Source organism: Lithobates pipiens, unplaced genomic scaffold (assembly GCF_037356315.1).
Source record: "Lithobates pipiens isolate NorthernLeopardFrog02 unplaced genomic scaffold, aLitPip1_a1.2 Scaffold_16, whole genome shotgun sequence".
NCBI classification, from domain to species: Eukaryota; Metazoa; Chordata; class Amphibia; order Anura; family Ranidae; genus Lithobates; species Lithobates pipiens.
Genome location: NW_027507748.1, coordinates 54,039,386 through 54,059,623, shown reverse-complemented (window position 1 = coordinate 54,059,623; position 20,238 = coordinate 54,039,386). Strand labels below are relative to the sequence as shown.

General features: G+C 44.7%; 1 protein-coding gene across 2 annotated transcripts in view; it reads left to right on the top strand.

Annotated features, from left to right (window-relative positions):
- TTC3 (tetratricopeptide repeat domain 3) overlaps positions 1-20,238 on the top strand; it is a 185,910-nt gene that overhangs the window by 4,825 nt on the left and 160,847 nt on the right. For both annotated transcript variants that reach the window (XM_077479912.1, XM_077479911.1), the window contains exon 3: positions 12,775-12,860. In XM_077479912.1, the coding sequence (XP_077336038.1) occupies positions 12,775-12,860 (86 nt within the window). The remainder of the gene's footprint in view (positions 1-12,774; positions 12,861-20,238) is intronic.

Here is a 20,238-nt window from a genome sequence, read left to right as displayed (position 1 = left end):
AACAGAGGACATAATTAAAATTAGACTTGGGAAACTTAACATTAATAAATCACTGGGACCAGGTGGCTTGCACCCGAGGAAACTTAGGGGACTCAGTCAAGTAATTGCCAGACCATTGTTCGGAATTTTTACTGACAGTCTACTGACTGGAGTGGTACCAGGTGATTGGAGAAAAGTCAATGTAGCACCAATATTTAAAAAGGGCCCAAAATACATCCCTGGGAATTACAGACCAGTTAGCCTAACATCAATAGTATGTAAACTCTTGGAGGGGATGATAAGGGACTATATACAACATTTTAGTAACGGGAACGGTATCATTAGCAGTTATCGGCATGGATTCATGAAGAATCGTTCTTGCCAAACCAATCTATTAACCTTCTATGAGGAGGTGAGTTGCCAGCTTAAGGAAGGCCCGTAGACGTGGTGTATCTGGATTTTGCAAAAGCATTTGACACCGTTTCCCATAAATATTTACTGTACAAAATAAGGCCCGTTGGCATGGACCATAGGGTGAGTACATGGATTGAAAACTGGCTACAAGGGCAAGTTCAGAGGGTGGTGACAAGTGGGGAGTAGAGAGGAGACGCTTGAGAGGGGATATGATTTCAATATATAAATACCATCATGGTGACCCCACAATAGGGATAAAACTTTTTCGCAACAGCGAGTTTAACAAGATTCACGGCCACTCATTAAAATGAGGAGAGGTTTAACCTTAAACTACATAGAGGGTTTTTTACTGTAAGAGCGGCAAGGATGTGGAATTCTCTTCCACAGGTGGTGGCCTCAGTGAGGGGCATTGATGGTTTCAAGAAACTATTAGATAAGCACCTGAGCGACCGCAATATACAGAGATACACAATGTAATACTGACATATAATCGCACACACAGGTTGGACTTGATGGCCTTGTGTCTTTTTTTCAACCTCACCAACTATGTAACATCTCAATCTGTGGCCCTTTGAAATTTTCAGTCCACTATTTCTAACATCGACCCCAACAATAGAGATTCACTGACCTCTCCAGTCGCTGTTGTGGTGCTTTTTAGAGGCTGGGCTGAGTGCGCTCTGTGGCTGGGCAGAGCTGAACTTTCTGGTTCCGTTTTATCCCTTGGACCTCTGACAGATCTATGGCAGCTGAGGTTTTAATGATGCGATTACCTATAATGTCCTCTATAACCATATTGTTAACACTCTATAATCGCATACGCCTGAAGTAGAGGACGAACACTTTAACTCAAAACTCGTTAGGTACTTACTCTGTGTGTCCACAGGACAGAGAAAGTGTATGTGTGTGTGTGTATATGTATGTATGTGTATGTGTGTGTGTATATATATATATATATATATATATATATATATATATATATATATATATATATATAGTGATGTATCTATGTTTGTACTCGCATCCTCTTCGTCACATCTTACCACTACCTATTTCCTGTTGTAACTTTTCTAATAAAATTGGGTCGCTCCTGCCCTATAAAGTCCCACTAGAGGAACAAATTGCTTTGTAACTTGATTGATTTAGGGATGTGGGCCTCCTATAATATCCAGCATACCTTTAAAAAACTAGAATGCTCCTAAACGTCCCTCCTGATGGGGCATGTTTCGGAGACTAAGCTTTTTGGATTTCTAAGCCCTGGAGCTGTGAGGAGGGGGTCCTGTGTAAGTTCATTTATTTTTCTATAAAGTTGAACTTACCCTTTAAATTTAGATTCCGGAAAGGTTTCTTTATTGTTAGAACAGTGAAAATGCCAAACTCCCTTCCCAGGAAGTGATATGACAGCTTAGAAAAAATTTAGACTTCATGTACACTGCTGCTAGTAAACTGAGGTTTAGAGGCAGTTGGGCATCTTTTTTTCCAGCTGCCCCTGAACTCTCCTCTGTTATCCTTATCAGTACATGTACACAGGGTCATTTAAAGTCCTTTCTAGGCAAAGCAAAAGAAAATGCTTTCAGAATGGATGTTCAGAGCCATTTTGAAATGCCAAATGCCTGTAAGAGCTTGTTAATGCAGTATTTTGCGTTTCACCGCCAGGCTTTTTTTAATGGAGATACATTTTGGACTATTTGGGGGAAAAATAGATTTTTTTTAAAAACCCTGCTAAACGCAAACGTGGCAAAACGGACAGTTTTAAATAATGTTTAAACAACGTTTACTGTCGGTCAAGTTAAATCGTTAAGGGAGGTTTTAAAACGTCCCGTGTACATTAAAGCGGGAGTTCCGCCGTTTTTTGTTTTTTTTTAAAAAAAAAGCCAGCAGCTACAAATACTACAGCTGCTGACTTTTAAAATAAGGACACTTACCCGCCCAGCGCGCCCCCGCGATGTCGGCACCCGAAGCCGATCTCTCGATCGTCTCTCGGGTGCTGCCACCGCCATCTTCGGTATGGGAATCAGGAAGTGGAGCCTTGCGGCTTCATTTCCCGGTTCCCTACTGCGCATGCGCGAGTCGCGCTGCGCAATAAGGATGGTCCCCCGCTGTCTCTGGGATCCGTGTGTTTCCCAGCAGACAGTGGGGGGCCTGCGGAAAGGGGTGTAGATTCTGCGGAAAGGGGCGTAGATTCTGAGGATATCTATGCCGGAAGTGGGTGCAGATACCTGTACTGTACAGGTACCTGCACCCCCCCTCCCCCCTGAAAAGTGCCAATTGTGGCGCCGGAGGGGGGGAGGGTTCCAATGAGCGGAAGCTCCGCTTTAAGCCTTAGAGGTCTTCCTTGGGAAGCAGAATAAACAAGGCTATGGGAATTTAGAAAATAAAAATCACGCATATGAGTTGAACTGGATCTCTCTTTCTCTTTCTCTCCCTCTCCCCCCCCCCCCCCCCAACTTCATAACTCTATACTATGTAACTAAGCAGGTATCACTTTTGCCTACAGTTGCTCTTTTTAACCACTTCAGCCCTGGAAGGCTTTACCCCCTTCCTGACCAGAGCACTTTTTGCGATTCGGCACTGTCTCTCTTTAACTGACAATTGCTGTCATGCGACGTGGCTCCCAAACAAAATTGACGTCCTTTTTTTTTTTTTTTTTTTTTTTCCCACAAATAGAGTTTTCTTTTGGTGGTATTTGATCACCCCTGTGATTTTTTTATTTTTTGCGCTTTAAACAAAAAAACTTAAATTTAGAAAAAAAAAACACATTATTTTTTTTACTTTTTGCTATAATAAATATCCCCAAAAATATATAAAAAAAAATCTTTTTTTTTTCCTCCGTTTAGGCCGATACGTATTCTTCTACGTATTTTTGGTAAAAATTGCAATAAGCAATTACTGATTAGTTTGCGCAAAAGTTATAGCGTTTACATAATAGGGGATAGTTTCATGGCATTTTAATTTTATTTATTTTTTTTATTTTTTTTATCGTGACTGCGATATTATGGCGGACACATCAGACATTTAACACATTTTTGGTACCATTGCCATTTATACAGCAATCAGTGCTATACAACTGCACTGATTTCTGTGTAAATGACACTGGCAGTGAAGGGGTTAACCACTAGGTGGCAGTGTAGGGGCTAAGTGTGTCCTGTGGGGGGAGGGGCTGTGTGTGACACATCACTGATCTCTGCTCTGATCACAGGGAGCAGAGATCAGTGACACTGTCACTAGGCAGAACGGGGAGATGCTTGTTTACATTACCATCTCCCAGTGAGGCTATCGCTGGTATCCCCACAGCGATAGAGTCCGCGGGACCCGCAACCCGACTCACGGAGCTTACTGCGGCGGCCTCTTAAAGGACAACGTAAAGGTACGTGATTATGCCTGTACGAGCCCTTCTGCCAACGTATATCGGCATGAGGTGGTCAGCAAGCAGTTAAAATAAAAAATAAAGAAAAAAAAATTTGAAATCTGCAGTGTGATCAATGGGTTTAAGACTTTTAGCCCAGATTCACACTGAATGCGGGTTTGAGATCATGCGAGTTCGGCTTAACTCGCACAATTTTAAACCGGCCTTTCAGTCTGACTTTGGGGGCGATTTGAGAGACGAATGCACAGATGTCTATTCAGATTGCCCCCAAAGTCGCCAAAAGTAGCGTAGGAACTATTTTTGGGGATCGGTGCTGCAAAGTCGGCATCAGACTGATTTTTGACAGTGCTGTTTCAGGCAATGGTCTCTGATTTGGCATGTGATTTGATGTGTCAAGTCGGCCCGATGTGAATGAGGGCTCAATGAACTTTGTAAATAGTTTGCTTGAGCCAAGCTGACCCAAGAAACTATTTACCGAGCTTGCTTGGCGTGCTGAATTAACCATCAGTTGTCTCGGCACTGTGTTCTAGCAGTGGCATAGGGATTTCCCCGTACGATTTCCGGAACAAAATCAAGTCTGGCTGAGAGCTTCTCGGCCATTTACAGGAAGCTTTGTATTCTATGAATTAATACAAAACGTCCTCTGATTGGCTGAGGTGGCAAGGCAAGTGAATGATGTCATGATTTCCATGGCAGATCATCAGAGAAATCTGTGTGTTGTAGAGCAGTGGTCATCAGCCCTGTCCTCGGGGCCCACTAACAGGACAGGTTTTTTAAGGTAACTGAAATGCATCACAGGTGATATCATTTGCTGCTCAGTGATTGCAGCATTCTAGTCTGCATCTCCCCAAATACATAAAACCTGGCCTGTTAGTGGGTCCTGAGGACGGGGTTGATGACCACTGCTGTAGAATACAAAGCTTCCCGATTTTCTTTTCTTTTTGTTCTGGGAGGACAACGGGAAGTCGCCATCCCACTGCCGGAATACCGCTCTGTATACTGTAGGTAGCTACATAAGTTACTACAGCATGCCCAGGAAGTGGACCTGTTAGTGCAGGAAATAGCTAGGCCAGGCTGGCCCAAACAAACCATTTAAAGGGACATTAAACGTGGGCTTCAAATCTTATGAGTTTTATGCCTTTTTAACCACTTGAGGACCGCCCCACACAGATATACTGCGGCAGGGCAAGCCCTCCGGCTCGAATGCACAGGGTCTGGGGCACACTGCCAGTGACCCGCTCGCGCTGTGATTGGACACAGTGGGGGGCAATCAATAAGTCCAGCATAATGTCCACTGGGACCCGCTGATCGCTGGCAGGAGAGACAGAATGGTGATCTGTCAGAGAGGAAGATGGAGCTCTTGTGTTCCTGCTAATAAGGCCCATGGATCCGTTTTCCTCTAGTTAAGCAATCCCCCACACAGTTAGAAAGCACACCCTAGGAGCACACTTAACCCGTTTTTATTTGTTTATTTTTTTTAGCATTGATCCCTTTATTGGTGTCACTGGTCCCAAAAAAGTATCGGGTGTCCAATTTGTCCGCTGCAATGTTGCAGTCCTGCTAAAAATTGCTGATCGCTGTCATTACTAGTAAAAAATAAATAAAAATGCTATAAAAATATTCCATAGTTTGTAGACGGCATAACTTTTGCTCAAAACAATCAATATATGCTTATTCTGATATTTTTGTTTAAAAAATAAAATAAAAAATGTAACAGAATACATCAGATACCACCAGAAGAAAGCTCTATTTGTGTGTGTGTGTGTGTGTGTGTGTGTGTGTGTGTGGGGGGGGGGGAGAAAGATATCAACTGTATTGGTATACAGTGTCGTCCATCAGTTTTTTCATAGAAATGCATTGATGTCTGTTTTTCATCAGTCAACAGATGGATAAATGGACAAACGGGTCCGTATGTGTGAAAGGGGCCTAACTTATTATTTATTTATTTTTTCTTCTTTAGGCTAGGTTCACACCATAGCGATGCGGGAAGGCCGCGAATCCGCGGTGTTTTCCCGCATCGCATGACTCCCGCCGGCAGTTCACACTGCCCTAAGCGGACTGCTGGGAGTGTCAATGAAATGTTAATGACACCCCCAGATCCGTCCGCATATCGCAGTGCGATCTGCACACTCGCACAGGAATCGGATCGCATGGTGTGAACACCCATGCGATCCGATTCTGCTGCGGACCAAAAAAAGGGTCCCGTGCGAGTTTGCGGCGGGAGCGATGCGAATAAAGCCATACTATCTGTATGGCTGAACTCGCATCGCTACGAAGATCGGATGTGATTTGCACTGCAGTGCGGTGCGAATCACATCCGGATCTCTCACCCGCAGTGGTGTGAACCGGACCTAAAGAGGTATTCCAGCGGAAACTGTTTTTTTTTTTTTTTTTTTTTAAGTCCGCAGCTACAAACACTGTAGCTACTGACTTTTAATAAGGACACTTGCCTGTCCTGGGCGCCTGCGATGTACATCCCTCGTATCATGTCCCGGTGCCGCCATCCTTTCCGGCTTCATTGTCCGTTTCCTACAGCGTATGCGCGAGTCACTCGGCGCTTTGTGAATGGGGTGCGCTGTGTTCTGGGACACACACACAATTCACACAGGGACAGACAGGCTGAATACAAATGCACGGCACACTTTTCACTTTTATTTGTAAAAAAAAAACATTAATCATTTTTCTTACACTTCACAATTATGTTACACTGTGTTGGTCTATCACACAAAATCTCAATAAAATACATTTAGGTTTTTGGTTGTAACATGACAAAATGTGGAAAATGTCAAGGGGTATGAATACTTTTTCAAGGCGTTTTATTCAGGACCAACCACTTCAGTTTGAGTAAAAACTTTTTAGCACAATTTTAACCACTTGCCACCCGCCAATTGTCAAATGACGGCTGCAAAGTGGTTTCAAGAATCCTGACCGGACGTCATAAGACGTCCTCAGGATTTTGAGCCACTGCGCGCCCCCGAGGGCGTGCATCACGGCGATTGTTGTTGCGGGGTGTCAGTCTACGATCTCGGTAAAGAGTCTCCGATGGAGACTCTTTACCAGGTGTCCAATCATGGCTGATCACAGTGTAAATAGGAGGAGCTGGTGATCGGCATTTCCTCACTTGTGTCTGTCAGACGCGAGTAGAGGAGAGCCGTTCAGCTGCTCCTCTGACAGGGGGGGTCTGTGCTGATTGATTATCACAATGGGCATCAGTGATTGGCATGCATTGTTTGGCACTGATTGTATTGCATTTTTTGTACTGTCGCTTATCAGTGTTGCTTATCAGTGTTGCCTATTGGTGCCAGCTCATCAGTGCCGCCCCATCAGTGAAGGAGAAAACGTACTTATTTACAAAGTTTTGAAACTGAAACAAAAAAACATTATTTTTTTTTCAAAATTTTCGGTCTTATTTTTTTATTTGTTTAGCAAAAAATAAAAACCGTAAAGGTGATCAAATGCCACCAAAAGAAAACTCTATTTGTGGGGAAAAAAAATGATAAAAAATTCATTTTGGGTACAGTGTAGCATGACTGCGCAATTGTCATTCAAATTGCGACATCGCTGAAAGCTCAAAATTGGTCTGGGCAGGAAGGTGTTTAACTGGCCGGTATTGAAGTGGTTAATGTGCTTATTGCACAACGTACATATCTGCATACGTATACATTTTACACTGCTTCCTCTTACAGTTCTCTTTTACTAAAAATGCTAAATTTTAGAGAAATCAACTAGAAATGTTTTACATGACTCCTTCAGCAGGTTCCAATTTATGATCTGACCTTGCATACTACAATGCAGTGGATGACTAAGTTACACAAGTACTCTTTTTGCTCTCTGCTATGTAATAGCCGGAATTTCTGTACAGAATTTCCACTGCTGACATTGTTGGCTCTGTACATTGCTGCCTGTGTTTGTGGAGCCCGGGTTTCGTTGTCATGCCTGGGCAGTGCTGCTTCCTGCACATCTTGTTTGAACACATACCTATGTCAACGCTGCTACAAATGATTAAAAGTGTTTGGTTTACTGTACACGGGACGCTTTTACAACCTCTCCTGAATGATTTAACGTGACAGATGGTAACCCTTGTTTAAAACATCCGTTTAGCGCGCGTTTGCGTTTAGAAGCATTTGAAAAGAAAAGTGTTTTTTTTTTTTTTTCCCAAATAGACAAATGAAAAATGCCTGTAAACAAAATGCGGCTAAATGCGAGTTACCGCATTTAGCATCGGAAACGTCAGCGTCTGAACTCACTTCTATAAACGCAATTACCTAAAAACGACATTAAATGAATCTGTGTATATGTACACATAAGATAACATTGGATGAGTTCCGAGGCAGCTGAAAAAAGCATCCAACTGCCTCTGAACATCTGTTTACCAGCAGCAGTGTACATGAGGCCTTAGGCTGCGTTCACATATATGCGAATTGGATGAGTTTTACACCACATCTCATAACGTGAGCGTGACCGACTTTCAATGGAGCTGGTTCACATGTGTCGGCGGCGGTTGCGGTGCGAATTTGAAATGGGTTTTATCCATTTTTGAGTCCGGTTCAGGTGTGAATTCAGGGAAAAACTCGCACACCTGAACCGATGAACACAAACGCATAGGACACTGGACTGAAAACCGCAGCCGGACCTGTGTGCACCCAGCCTTAAAGTGTTACTAAACCCACAACAGTAAATCAGTCTGTATATGCAGTAAAACATGCTTGTTATACTCGCTGTGGAACCTAAGGGGTTAATCTTGCTCATTGTGTAAAAAGGTTGTTTGCTCCGATCTTCTCTGATCCTCCCCATTCCAATGTCCCTAAACCATCTTCTGATAGTACAGAGGCTAGGGGGTGCTCTGCTCATGCTCAGTTTGGTGTGTATTGAGGGGTTTTTATTTTTTTTTGGGGGGGGGGCATGTGATCAGCAATGTCCAGGCAGAGGGTCAGGGCTCAGACTCCTAAGACAATCAGAGGAGAATAACTCCCCCCTACAAGCTTTAACCAGTGCTCGGCCGCACACTGATACAGTAGAAGCCACAAGACTGCTATATACTGTTGATGAGAAAAGGCATTTAGCAATTCATATTTACAGGGGCTCCCCGACTTGCAAACATCCGACTTGCAAACATCCGACGCCTACTTACAAACGGAGGGAGGTAATAGGAAGTGGGAGGAAATCTACCCCTAGGAAGGGAAATTCTCTCCTGTAAGTGTTCATATGGGGAAAAAGGTGTCTCCACTGATGCTTTATCACCAATCCATGTTTCCCAAAATTTTCAAAATCCAAATTATCATTGGGACAGAAAGTGAGGTGAAATCTTCCTTACAGGGGCACAGACAGCTAAACAAATGTTACAGGGGTGATAACCCTTCCCTATGTTATCAAAAAAAGCTTAAAAATAGATTTTTTTTGGCTGAAGCTACACTTAAAAAATGTACCAGTTCCAACTTACAAACAGATTCAACTTAAAGTGGTTCTGCACCTTAAAAAAAAAAAATTAAAAGTTAGCAGTTTCTAATATTGCAGCTGCTGACTTTTAATAAAATCACACTTACCTGTCCCAGGGTCCAGCGATGTCGGCGGCAGATCGCTCGTCTCGCTGCTGCCCCCGCCGCCATCCTCTGTCAATGAATCGGGAAGTGAAGCATCGCGGCTTCACTGCCCGGTTCCCTACTGCGCATGCGCGAGTTGCTCTGTGCTTCTCTTCTGGTCCCCCGCTGTGTCCTGGGAACTGTGCGGCGGTCTGCCCGGAAGTGGGTGCAGATACCTGGATTGTCCAGGTAACTGCACCCCCCTCCCCCCTGAAAGGTGCCGATTGTGGCACCGGAGGGGGGAAGGGATCAAATTAGCGGAACTTCCCCTTTAGGGTGAAGAACCGCTTTAGGAACAAACTTACAGACCCGATCTTGTTTGTAACCTGGGGAACCCCTGTACAAAAATAATTGCATTTCCATATTCTGTTGACTCTGGGAGACCAGTTATAGTGAATACAGGGTCCTGGGTTTAGTAACACTTTTAATTTCATCCCTATACCTTTCTAGATTTAATTAGACTGATTTTATATCTTTTCAAAACTAGTGGAATTAAGAAAAAAAAAAACTGCAATATAAGATTTTTTCAAAAGCATGGCAGAACAGATGGCACACGAGCAGGTAAACCAGACAGGCAAGAACATTAAGGGCTTGTTCATAGCAGCCTGCATGCTAAAACAAGTTTAGTGGTGGGGAGGGATGGGGCCTTGCCTTGTTACAACATAAAAGCATTGTTTTCTTTTAATTTTTAACTTTATTGAAATGTCACAAAATGACAATTCATTCATTGCTATGCACTCGTCTGCGGTGATCCAGCAGTGGTATGAGGTGAGGTGTCTTGTGAAAAAATGCTGCACATCTGCAACCAACCTTGAAGCAGCTTTGTGATGTGATCTGTGCCCGAGTATCAAGACCAATTATGTTGGTTAACTGGACTAATTTGTCTACCCTAATTTGACTTTGTTTATACAATGTTTTTATTTTTAATTTTTTTTGTTTTGCTTGTAATTAAATAATGGTATTCATTAACCCTTTCATGACTAAGCCTATTTTTGACATTTGGTGTTTACAAGTTAAAATCCACATTTTTTGCTAGAAAATTACTTGGAACCCCCAAATATTATTATATATATATATATATATATATATATATATATATATATATATATATATATATATATATATATATATATATATATATATATATATATATATATAATTTTTAGCAGAGACTCTAGAGAATAAAATGGCGATTCTTGCAATATTTTATGTCACACGGTATTTGCACAGCGGTGTTTTAAACGCAACTTTTTGGGAAAAGGGACACTTTCATAAATTTAAAAAAAAATTAAACCGTAAAATTAGCCCAATTTGTTTGCATAATGTGAAAGATAATGTTACGCTGAGTAACTAGATACCAAACATGTCACACTTTATAACTGCACGCACTCGTGGAATGACGACAAACTACGGTACCTAAAAATCTCAATAGGCGTCCCTTTAAAATTTTATTTTCCGGTTACCAGGTTAGAGTTAGAGGAGGTCTAGTGCTAGAATTATTGCTCTCGCTTTGACGATCGCGGCGATACCTCACAGAGGTGCGCGATTAATCGCAAAACAATCTCGATTCACCCCCCCACGCGATCTAATTTCTGGGTGACCTGCGATTTTCTTTTAGTGCCGCGTAACCAGCGTGGAACGCAAATGGCGGATACCGGAACTGATGTCATTGGAGCATGCGATGTGGCATGCCGGGAAACAGCAGTGTGAGTGCGCACTGCTATACACAGTAGTAGGGGTGCAATGGATCGTCACCGATCCGTGATCCGAACGGGTCACCCCGCTCGGATCAGCACATGCCGCGATCCATGGAGCTCTCCACAGTCTCGGCCTTAGGAAAGGCCGCAGCTTCGGCCTAGCTCCGAATCGGCGGCCATCTTTCTACACCCAGGCTGTTTACACTGTGATCGCTCCGACGGAGCGATCACTTCTAAACAAACCGGCGCCATGTCATGACACGGTTCCTCTCTCCCCCTCTGTACTAATCTGTGCAGTGGAGGGGAGAGATCCAGAGATGGAAGCAGCCATCCCTCCATACCCTGCCAATACTCTAGCCAATACCCTGCCTGCCAATACCCTGCCTGCCAATGCTCTGCGATACCCTGCCTGTACATTTTTCATATAAAACAGTTTTTTTTGAGAATCGTGAGAGAATCGTGATCTTCATTCTAAGCAAAAGAATTGCAATTCTCATTTTTCCCAGAATCGTGTAGCTCTACCTCACGTGTGATTTGAACACCGTTTACATATGCGGGCGCGACTTCCGTATGCGTTTTTCTTTGCTGCGCGGGGACAGGGGGGTGTTTTTAAATTTTTATTTTTAAATTTTTTTTAAAATTAATAAATTGTTTAAAAAAAAATAATAATTTGATCACTTTTATTGTTGTCACAAGGAATGTAAACATCCCTTGTGACAGTAATAGGTGGTGACAGGCACTCTTTATGGAGGGATCGGGAGTCTAAAAGACCTCCAATCCCTCCTTTACACTTCAAAGTGTTCAGATCGCCGTTTTCGGCGATTCTGAATACTGTATATGTTTTTAAATCTGGCACCATTGGCAGCCGAGTAAACGGGAAGTGATGTCATGACGTCGCTTCCGTGTTTACAATTGGGAGACTGGAATAAAGCTGCTTGCAGCTTCATTCCAGTCCCTCCCTAGCTGCCAGAAGCGGCGGATTGTGTGTCGTTGCTTCTGACTGAACGGGAGCCCCGGTAAGAGCGGCGGGGGGGGGGGGGGGGGGGAGATCCATCACTGCATGCCACTGTTCTATCAGATCAGTGAACGAAAGTGAGGTTCCGTCAGCTGTGCATGTGTTCCATGGGTTTACTAATCTGACTGAACAGCGGCATGGGACATCTTGCTACACCCAGCTACGGTTTGAGTAATTCTGAGTAATTTTAGCAATAAAGTGAGCGTAAATATAGTATATTGACATCTGTGATGCTGTTTCGATTCATTTTGAAAGCCTAAAGGTTTAGCACTGGGCAGTGCGGGTTGTACCAACATGGCCTCCGCCACCTTCCTACTGCTGGCGTCCAGCTTCTTTCAAAATAGCATCATAGATGTCAATAGACTGTATTTATTCGTATAAGCTCACTTACTACTGTAGGCTTGCCTGTAGGTACAAGTGTTAGAACAAAAAGGTGTGTGTATGTACTTCAATAAGATCTATTAAAATTAGTAGCAGATGTGCATATGCCATGTATAAATACTGTGTGTCACTACATTTGTATGTGTGTGAGAGAACCATAAGCCCTCCTTTGGCTCTATGGGATTATCTAGCAAGCTGCACCTCCTCTGTTATTGATTTATTACGATTTTATTCAGGAATTACAGAGCCTTGCATCACTTGTCACACAGTAAGTTGGCTATGAATTGTTGTACCTAGTGGAAACCTGCAGGTCATATTTAACTATTCATTCACTTTGTTTTCCAGCCAGGGACAACTTATCGCAATTAAACATACCACCTGACCTTCCGTTTAACATGCGCACCACGCTGCTCCCTCCCCAGTGTCCGAGGGTAAGTGACCTACCTTGCACCAGTTAAAATCTGTTACACTGAGATTGCCATTTAAAGTAGATCTGTGTGTATTTTGGATAGAGTAAGGGAGGGTATGGGTAGGGTTATAAACATGTCCAAAGAAAATAATTTTATATATATATATATATATATATATATATATATATATTTTGTTGTGTTTGTTTTTTTTTTTTTTTTGGGGGATCGTGCGTCATATTGGCTAAATTACCTTTTTTACTTCCTGTCCCATAGCCAAAACAGGAAGTGAGGGAATTCATTATTGCCACCAGAACTAGTGTCCCCATTGGAATATTCTTCCCTCTATTCCTGTTCTCGGGACAACCCAAAAATTGTGATTTTCTTTAACTTTCATTGATAGCAGAAAACATGACAAAGACAGTGCACGTATGTTCTTAATGGAGGCACAAACTGCACTTAAAATTTCGAATCTCTATATCCAGAACTAATTACAAAAAAAAGTTTTTGCGTTTAGTTATACTTTTTAATGATTAAAAGCCATCTTCTCAAGCAACCAATATGGAGCAATATATAATAGAAAATGTAGAAAAACAAAACTGTAACTGTTCTCTGCAGGGAGAAGAGTTTTTTTTATTTTTATTTTTTGTGGTTTTCTAGCACTTTTTAATAGATGTCAACTGCTGCCAAAAGCTACTGTACTTGAAACATTGCACAAATGCCTTCCCAACATCCAAATGGAACAGCAAACACTTCAATTTATTAATTTAAAGCTAACCTACTCTCAGGCAGCCTTCACACAGAACAAGGCCAGATTGTCTACTGTCACCTGTTGCATTCATTACAATCTTCAGCTGCTCTTTTGTTTCGCTCCACTTTATCATTTATTTCACTTCTCAATGTAGTCGAGAGGCAGACGCCATGTTCGTGGAAGTGCCAGCTATCATTGGGCAGCTCTTCCGTTCCTAGACTCACCTTCTGGTGACACAGTTGGTGTCGTTCGGTAACCCGAAACAAAAGTGGGAGGCATATACCTGTAAGGGTCGATTCACACTGGGACGACTTGTCAGGCGATTTAGCCGCCTGACAAGTAGCGTCCCGTTCTGTACAATGGAACTGTTCACAATGGAATGACACAAGTCGCTCTGACTTAGAAGAAGGTTCCTGTACGACTTTGGGGGCGACTTGCATTGACTTCTATACAGAAGTCATTTTGCAAGTCGCCGCAGCGGTCGCGTCTGGGTCGCCTGAGGCAGTCGCGCTGTAAGTTGTGCTCCCTCAGTGTGAACCGGACCTAATAGGCAAAACTGCAGAAATATTGACTTGTAAAAGTGTTATTTTTTTAACAGAAAATGTGTTTATTTAAACAACAAATCAGCATTACAGAGCAATGGTCAAAAGGCATACATTAACCAGTTGCCGACCGCCGCACGACGATGTACGTCGACAGCATGGCACGGGCAGGCATATTGGCGTACATGTACGTCCCTTGCCTCCCGCGGGTCGGGGGCCCGATCGGGCCCCCGCCCGGTGCCTGCGGCGGCCGGTTTTCGTCCGGGAGCGATCCGGGACGAGGGGGCAGCCATTCATTCATGGCCACCCCCACGCGATCGCTCCCGACGAATAGGAATCCCCCGTGACATCACTTCCTCTCCTGTAATGTAAACACAGGAGAGGAAGTGATGTATTCTCTCCTCCGTGTCGGTATTTTTCGTTACGACACGGAGGAGAGCGGATCGGTGAGTTGCACCAACACTCTACACACACAGTAGAACATGCCAGGCACACTCACACCCCCCCGATCACCCCCCCAATTACCCCTGCCCCCCAGTCACAGTGACACCAATGTCATTTTTTTTTTTTTTTTTTTTTTTTTTTTTTTTTTAAAATAACTGTTAGGGCAGTTAGGGTTAGCCCCCTTTAGTTCTAATGTACCCCCCTAACCCCCCCAATAAAGGTTTAACCACGTGATCACCCCCCGTCACCAGTGTCACTAAGGCTGGGTTCACATTGCAGCGGTTTATGAGAACGAATGTGATTCGCACCGCACTGCAGTGCAAATCACATCCGATCTCTGTGCGATTCGAGTTCAGCCATTCGCCGCACCCGCCGCACCCGCCGCAAATTCGCACGGGACCCTTTTTTTGGCCCGCAGCAGAATCGGATCGCATGGGTGTTCACACCATGCGATCCGAGTTTGCAGATCGCACTGCGATATGCGAACTGATCTGGGGGTGTCAGTAACATTTCACTGACACTCCCAGCAGTCCGCATAGGGCAGTGTGAACTGCCGCCGGGAGGCATGCGATGCGGGAACCCGCCGCGGATTCGCGGCGTTTCCGCATCGCTCCAGTGTGAACCCAGCCTAATAAGCGATCATTTTTCTGATCGCCGTATTAGTGTCACAGGTGACGCTAGTTAGGCAGGTAGGTATTTAGGTTCGCCGCAGCTTTTTATAGCGCCAGGGACCCCCATATACTACCGCATAAAGCCCCCTGATTGCCCCCTAGTTAACCCTTTCACCAGTGATCACCATATAACTGTTACAGGTGACGCTGGTTGGTTAGTTATTTTTTTATAGTTTCAGGGCACCCGCCATTTATTACCTAATAAAGGTTTAACCCCCTGATCACCCGGCGGGTGTCATTTGTGACTAATAACTGTTAGGGCAGTTAGGGTTAGCCCCCTTTAGTTCTAAGGTACCCCCCTAACCCCCCCAATAAAGGTTTAACCCCGTGATCACCCCCCGTCGCCAGTGTCACTAAGGCTGGGTTCACATTGCAGCGGTTTATGAGAACGGATGTGATTCGCACCGCACTGCAGTGCAAATCACATCCGATCTCTGTGCGATTCGAGTTCAGCTATACAGATAGTATGGCTGAATTCGTGTCGCACCCGCCGCACCCGCCGCAAACTCGCACGGGACCCTTTTTTTGGTCCGCAGCAGAATCGGATCGCATGGGTGTTCACACCATGCGATCCAAGTTTGCAGATCGCACTGCGATATGCGAACTGATCTGGGGGTGTCATTAACATTTCACTGACACTCCCAGCAGTTCGCATAGGGCAGTGTGAACTGCCGCCGGGAGGCATGCGATGCGGGAACCCGCCGCGCATTCGTGGCGTTCCCGCATCGCTCCAGTGTGAACCCAGCCTAATAAGCGATCGTTTTTCTGATCGCTGTATTAGTGTCACAGGTGACGCTAGTTAGGCAGGTAGGTATTTAGGTTCGCCGCAGCTTTTTATAGCGCCAGGGACCCCCATATACTACCGCATAAAGCCCCCTGATTGCCCCCTAGTTAACCCTTTCACCAGTGATCACCATATAACTGTTACAGGTGACGCTGGTTGGTTAGTTATTTTTTTATAGTTTCAGGGCACCCGCCATTTATTACCTAGTCTCACTAGTGTACCCCTAAATTTAGGGGTGTCTACTTTCCAAAATGGGGTCATTTGGGGGGGGTTTGTGCCATCTTGGCATTTTATGGCCTTCAAAACTGTAACGCCCTTAGAAAGCCTGAAGGCGGTGCTTGGTTTTCGGGGCCCTGTACGCGGCTAGGCTCCCAAAAAGTCCCACATATGTGGTATCCCCGTACTCAGGAGAAGCAGCAGAATTTATTTTGGGGTGTCATTTCACATATGCCCATGGCATGCGTGAGCAATATATCATTTAGTGACAACTTTGTGAAAAAAAAAAAATAAAAAAAAAAAGTTTGTAATTTTCCCGCAACTTGTGGCAAAATATAAAATATTCCATGAACTCAACATGCCTCTCAGCAAATAGCTTGGGGTGTCTACTTTCTAAAATGGGGTCATTTGTGAGGGTTTTGTGCCATCTTGGCATTTTATGGCCTTCAAAACTGTAATAGGTAGTGAGAAGTGAACTCAAAAATTTACGCCCTTAGAAAGCCTGAAGGCGGTGCTTGGTTTTCGGGGCCCCGTACGCGGCTAGGCTCCCAAAAAGTCCCACATATGTGGTATCCCCGTACTCAGGAGAAGCAGCAGAATTTATTTTGGGGTGTCATTTCACATATGCCCATAGCATGTGTGAGCAATATATCATTTAGTGACAACTTTGTGTAAAAAAAAAAAAAAAAAAAAAAAAAAAATTTTTTTTTTGTCATTATTCAATCGCTTGAGGCAAAAAAATAAAATATTCAATGGGCTCAACATGCCTCTTATCAATTTCCTTAGGGGGTCTACTTTCCAAAATGGGGTCATTTGGGGGGGTTTTGTACTGCCCTGCCAATTTAGCACCTCAAGAAATGAGATAGGCAGTCGTAAACTAAAAGCTGTGTAAATTCCAGAAAACGTACCTTAGTTTGTAGATGTGACAACTTTTGCGCAAACCAATAAATATACAATTATTGACTTTTTTTTTTTTTACCAAAGACATGTGGCTGAATACATTTTGGCCTAAATGTATGACCAAAATTGAGTTTATTGGATTTTTCTAATAACAAAAAGTAGAAAATATCATTTTTTTTCAAAATTTGCGGTCTTTTTACGTTTATATCGCAAAAAATAAAAATCGCAGAGGCAATCAAATACCATCAAAAGAAAGCTCTATTTGTGGGAAGAAAAGGACGCAAATTTTGTTTGGGTCACAACATTGCATGACCGCGCAATTACCAGTTAAAAGGGAAGTAAACCCTTCCAAACAACTTGGACCTATAGGTAAGCCTAGATTAAGGCTTACCTGTAGGTCCAAGCAATATCTCCTAAACCTATATGGTTTAGGAGATATTTGCCCGAAAATGGGCACCGCTGTCTACGGCGCATGCGCCGTAGACAGCGGCGCGCAGGCGCACTAAATGCGGCAAATCCAAGAATGGATTTGCCAAATTTGTCGACTCCCGTGCGCATGCGCGGGAGTGACGTCATCGCGGCTTCGCCGTATGACAGCAACGGAGCTGCGAGGCGCGACTCCCGTGCGCATGCGCGGGAGTGACGTCATCGCGGTTGCGCCGCTGTCATTGGTCGGAGCTGCGAGACGCCACCAGCAAGATGGACGCGGCGGACTACAGGGATCAGCGGCGACTTCGCTGGCTCCTGTGTCAGGTAAGTGACACATAATGAGCTACTATGCGATGCATAGTAGTCCATTATGCTTTACCTTTGCAGGGAAAAAAAGAGGAAGTAAACCCATCAGGGTTTACTTCCTCTTTAAAGCAGCGCAGTGCCAAAGTGTAAAAAGACCTCTGGTCATTTACCAGCAAAATGGTCCGGTCTGAAAGTGGTTAAATCGCATATCTGTCATCAGCAAATAACAATATCTAGTAAGGGGAACTAATCCTGTATCGTGTGTCATTTCATCCCAGGGATTGCAAAACAAGAAAAACTACAAGGGTCTAGACTCGGGGTGGCAGCCTTATCAGACAAGTATAATAGGTTAGCTGCAGATATTTCAACCACATGTCTATCCACACCGACCAGATCTTATTGAATTTCCCTGGGCATTTTCTGCTTTCGTATGCGAGTCTATATAGGGGCAATACTGGGTTAATTGAAAGTTGCCAGGAGTCGCATGAAGGCCACCTTCCACTTCTAAAGTATTTCCCTTCTGGTGTAAAACAAAGAGAATGTTATGCATAGTTTAGCGTACCTGTCGCCCTCTACCTCCTGCAGGTGGCTAAGTAATAGAGTGAAGGGATCTACCGTATATACTCGAGTATAAGCCGAGATTTTCAGCCTCTTTTTTGAGGCTGAAAGTGCCCCCTCGGCTTATACTCGAGTCACCGCTGTCTGACTGCTCGATCAGCGTATCGAGCAGACAGACGGCGGACATTAAAATTCAAAAGCCGCGCCTCCTTCTCCGCCTCCGCCTGTGATAGGCGGAACACTGAATTTCCCAGCAGTCAGTGTTCCGCCTATCACGGACATCCGTTCATTCTCATACTACGGACGAGTATGAGAGGATGTCCGTGATAGGCGGAACACAGGCTGCTGGGAAATTGAGTGTTCCGCCTATCACAGGCGGAGGCGGAGGCGCGGCTTTTGAATTGTAGAATGGCCGCCGAGAAGAGCGGCGATCCTGGAGCGGCGATCCATCGGCACGACACGGGACGGAGGAGGCTCGGGACGACGGCGGCTCGGGACGGAGGCTTGGGACACAGGTAGGCTGGACACACACACAAGGCTGCACGGACACACACACACACACACACACACACACACACACACACACACACACACACACACACACACACACACACACACACACACATGGATGGATACACACACAGGGATGGATGGATGGATACACACACACACACACAGGGATGGATGGATGGATACACACACACACACACACACACACACAGGGATGGATGAATACACACACACACACACACACACACACAGGGATGGATGGATGGATGGATACACACACAGGGATGGATGGACGGACACACACACAGGGATGGATGGATGGATGGATGGACACACACACAGGGATGGATGGACGGACACACACACAGGGATGGACGGACACACAGGGATGGACAGCCATGTCTCACCCTCGGCTTATACACGAGTCAATAAGTTTTCCAGTTTTTTGGGGGTAAATTGGGGGCCTCGGCTTATATTCGGGTCGGCCTATACTCGAGTATATACGGTAATTGAATCTTTGTGCCCCATATGTCACCTAGAGTGGTGGCTATGGCCTCCCAATAAGGGCGAAGCATGGGGCAAGACCAGACCATATGCCAGAATGAGCCCTCTTCCTGCCTGCACCTGGGGCATATCGGGTCTTGCTTGGGGTATATGCGGGCCAGTCTCTGGGGTGTAATAGGCCCTGTGTAGAAACTTAAGCTGGATAAACCTGTCTTTCGCAGCTATCGTTGAGGGAATAAAGGTAGAGATGCATGTTTCCCACTCCTCGTCATCCAGAGTCTGTATGTCTGCCCTCCATTTGTCCAGAGTCTGTGTTGGTTTATAGTCATAAGCTACCATCAGGTAGATGTACAGAGAGGAGAGAGGTTTTCCCATCATGCCAGAGGTCAGAAGTTTCTCTCTGGAGTCTGACTCCAGGGTTATCGTGTTAGGGAATTGGTCTCCGCTGGCAGTAGCGAAACAGAGTGAAAGCAGAGTTCCACCCAAAAATGGAACTTCCACGGATTGGATAACACCCGCCAACCCCCCCCCCCCCCCCCCCCCCCCCCCCCACAGTGCCACATTTGGCACCTTTCAGGGGGTAAGGGGGAGCATATACCTGTATAATCCAGTTATTTGCTCCCATTTCCGGGCATAGATCACTGCAGGCTCTGGGAGACGCACGGGTCCCAGAAGACAGCAGCGACCAGTGAGGATGCGCAGTAGGGTACCAGGCTGTGAAGCCACAAGACTTCACTTCCTGATTCCCTTACTGAAGATGGCGGCACCTCCAACTGAGAGCCGAGGG